This window comes from Grammomys surdaster, unplaced genomic scaffold, assembly GCF_004785775.1.
Source record: "Grammomys surdaster isolate TR1022 unplaced genomic scaffold, NIH_TR_1.0 134756, whole genome shotgun sequence".
Classification (NCBI taxonomy): domain Eukaryota; kingdom Metazoa; phylum Chordata; class Mammalia; order Rodentia; family Muridae; genus Grammomys; species Grammomys surdaster.
Genome location: NW_021622287.1, coordinates 17,721 through 18,890, shown reverse-complemented (window position 1 = coordinate 18,890; position 1,170 = coordinate 17,721). Strand labels below are relative to the sequence as shown.

Below are 1,170 nucleotides of genomic sequence, written 5' to 3'. Positions count from 1 at the left end.
CCATGCAGTTGACTGTGCTCATCTTCCAACTGCCTTTCTGTAGCAGTAAGGAAATCAGCTTGTTCTACTGTGACGTCCTCCCTGTCATGAGACTGGCGTGTGCAGACACCCATGTCCATGAAGCCACTCTGTTTGTGGTCAGTGTCATTGTCCTCACCATCCCTTTCCTCCTCATCACCCTCTCCTATGTCTTCATTGTGGATGCCATCCTGAAGATACGCTCAGCTGAGGGGAGGCACAAAGCCTTCTCTACCTGTTCTTCCCACCTGACAGTTGTCCTCCTGCAGTATGGATGCACAAGTCTCATCTACTTGTGTCCCAGCTCCAGCTACTCTCCTGAGCAGGGTCAGGTGGTATCTGTGGTTTACACCTTTATCACTCCTATGCTGAATCCTCTGATCTACAGCATGAGGAACAGAGAACTCAAGGATGCTTTGAGGAGAGTGATAATGAAACTGGCTTTGATCCAAACACAAGAGACACTCTAAATCATTTTCTCCAATAACTTGGGCCGAAATCCTGAATTGAATATATGCAATATGAGGAAGGGGGGCTTGATATGTCTTTGGTTTGCAAGTGTTTTAAAGATGTTTTATACTGTTAATTTTGTTTTAAAGGCCAGTTTTCTTTCCTCAGACTCAGGTTAGTCATTTTGGGAATGAAAATGTTCCAAAGATTTAAGCTCTGAATTAATTGTGAGGATAAAGAAATACATTAAATGAAAAATAGTTCTCTATCCCCCCTCTCTCTTTTTGATGCAAGGTTGAAGTTTATTAAATATAGACAGAAAGGTACTTAGGGAAAGATTTAGACAAGTGGGTTGCCAATGTACTACTTAACATTTATTCAACGTGTATGTGTGTTTTGTTTGCACAAACATCTGTATACCATGTACATGCTTCACCAAGTTCTGGAGGCACTTCAACTGGAGTTATATTGTAAGCTACCATGTGTGTACTGAAAATTGAAGGAGCAGAAAATGCTTTTAACCTCTAAGCTGTCTCTTTAGACCCTGAAAACTTTTAAAAATTTTATTCTTTACTGATTTTATACATGCCTATAGTCTATTTTGATCATATTCAATCACATTACCCTCTTTTATTCCTCCACTCACTTTAAACTCCTTATTCCCATTGAATTTCATTTCCTATGTTCAGTGTGTGTGTGTGT

The 1,170-nt window shown here is 40.1% G+C and overlaps 1 protein-coding gene across 1 annotated transcript; it reads left to right on the top strand.

The window, feature by feature from the left end:
* The first annotated feature begins 2 nt into the window (after positions 1–2).
* Positions 3–488, top strand: LOC114615716 (olfactory receptor 10V1-like). The gene has a single exon (XM_028761371.1). The coding sequence runs from the start codon at positions 3–5 to the stop codon at positions 486–488; it is 486 nt and encodes a 161-aa protein (XP_028617204.1).
* Positions 489–1,170: the final 682 nt, after the last annotated feature.

Excerpts from the sequence above, each read along its gene's own strand:
- LOC114615716 (XM_028761371.1), top strand. The coding sequence starts at position 3 with ATGCAGTTGACTGTGCTCATCTTCCAACTGCCTTTCTGTAGCAGTAAG.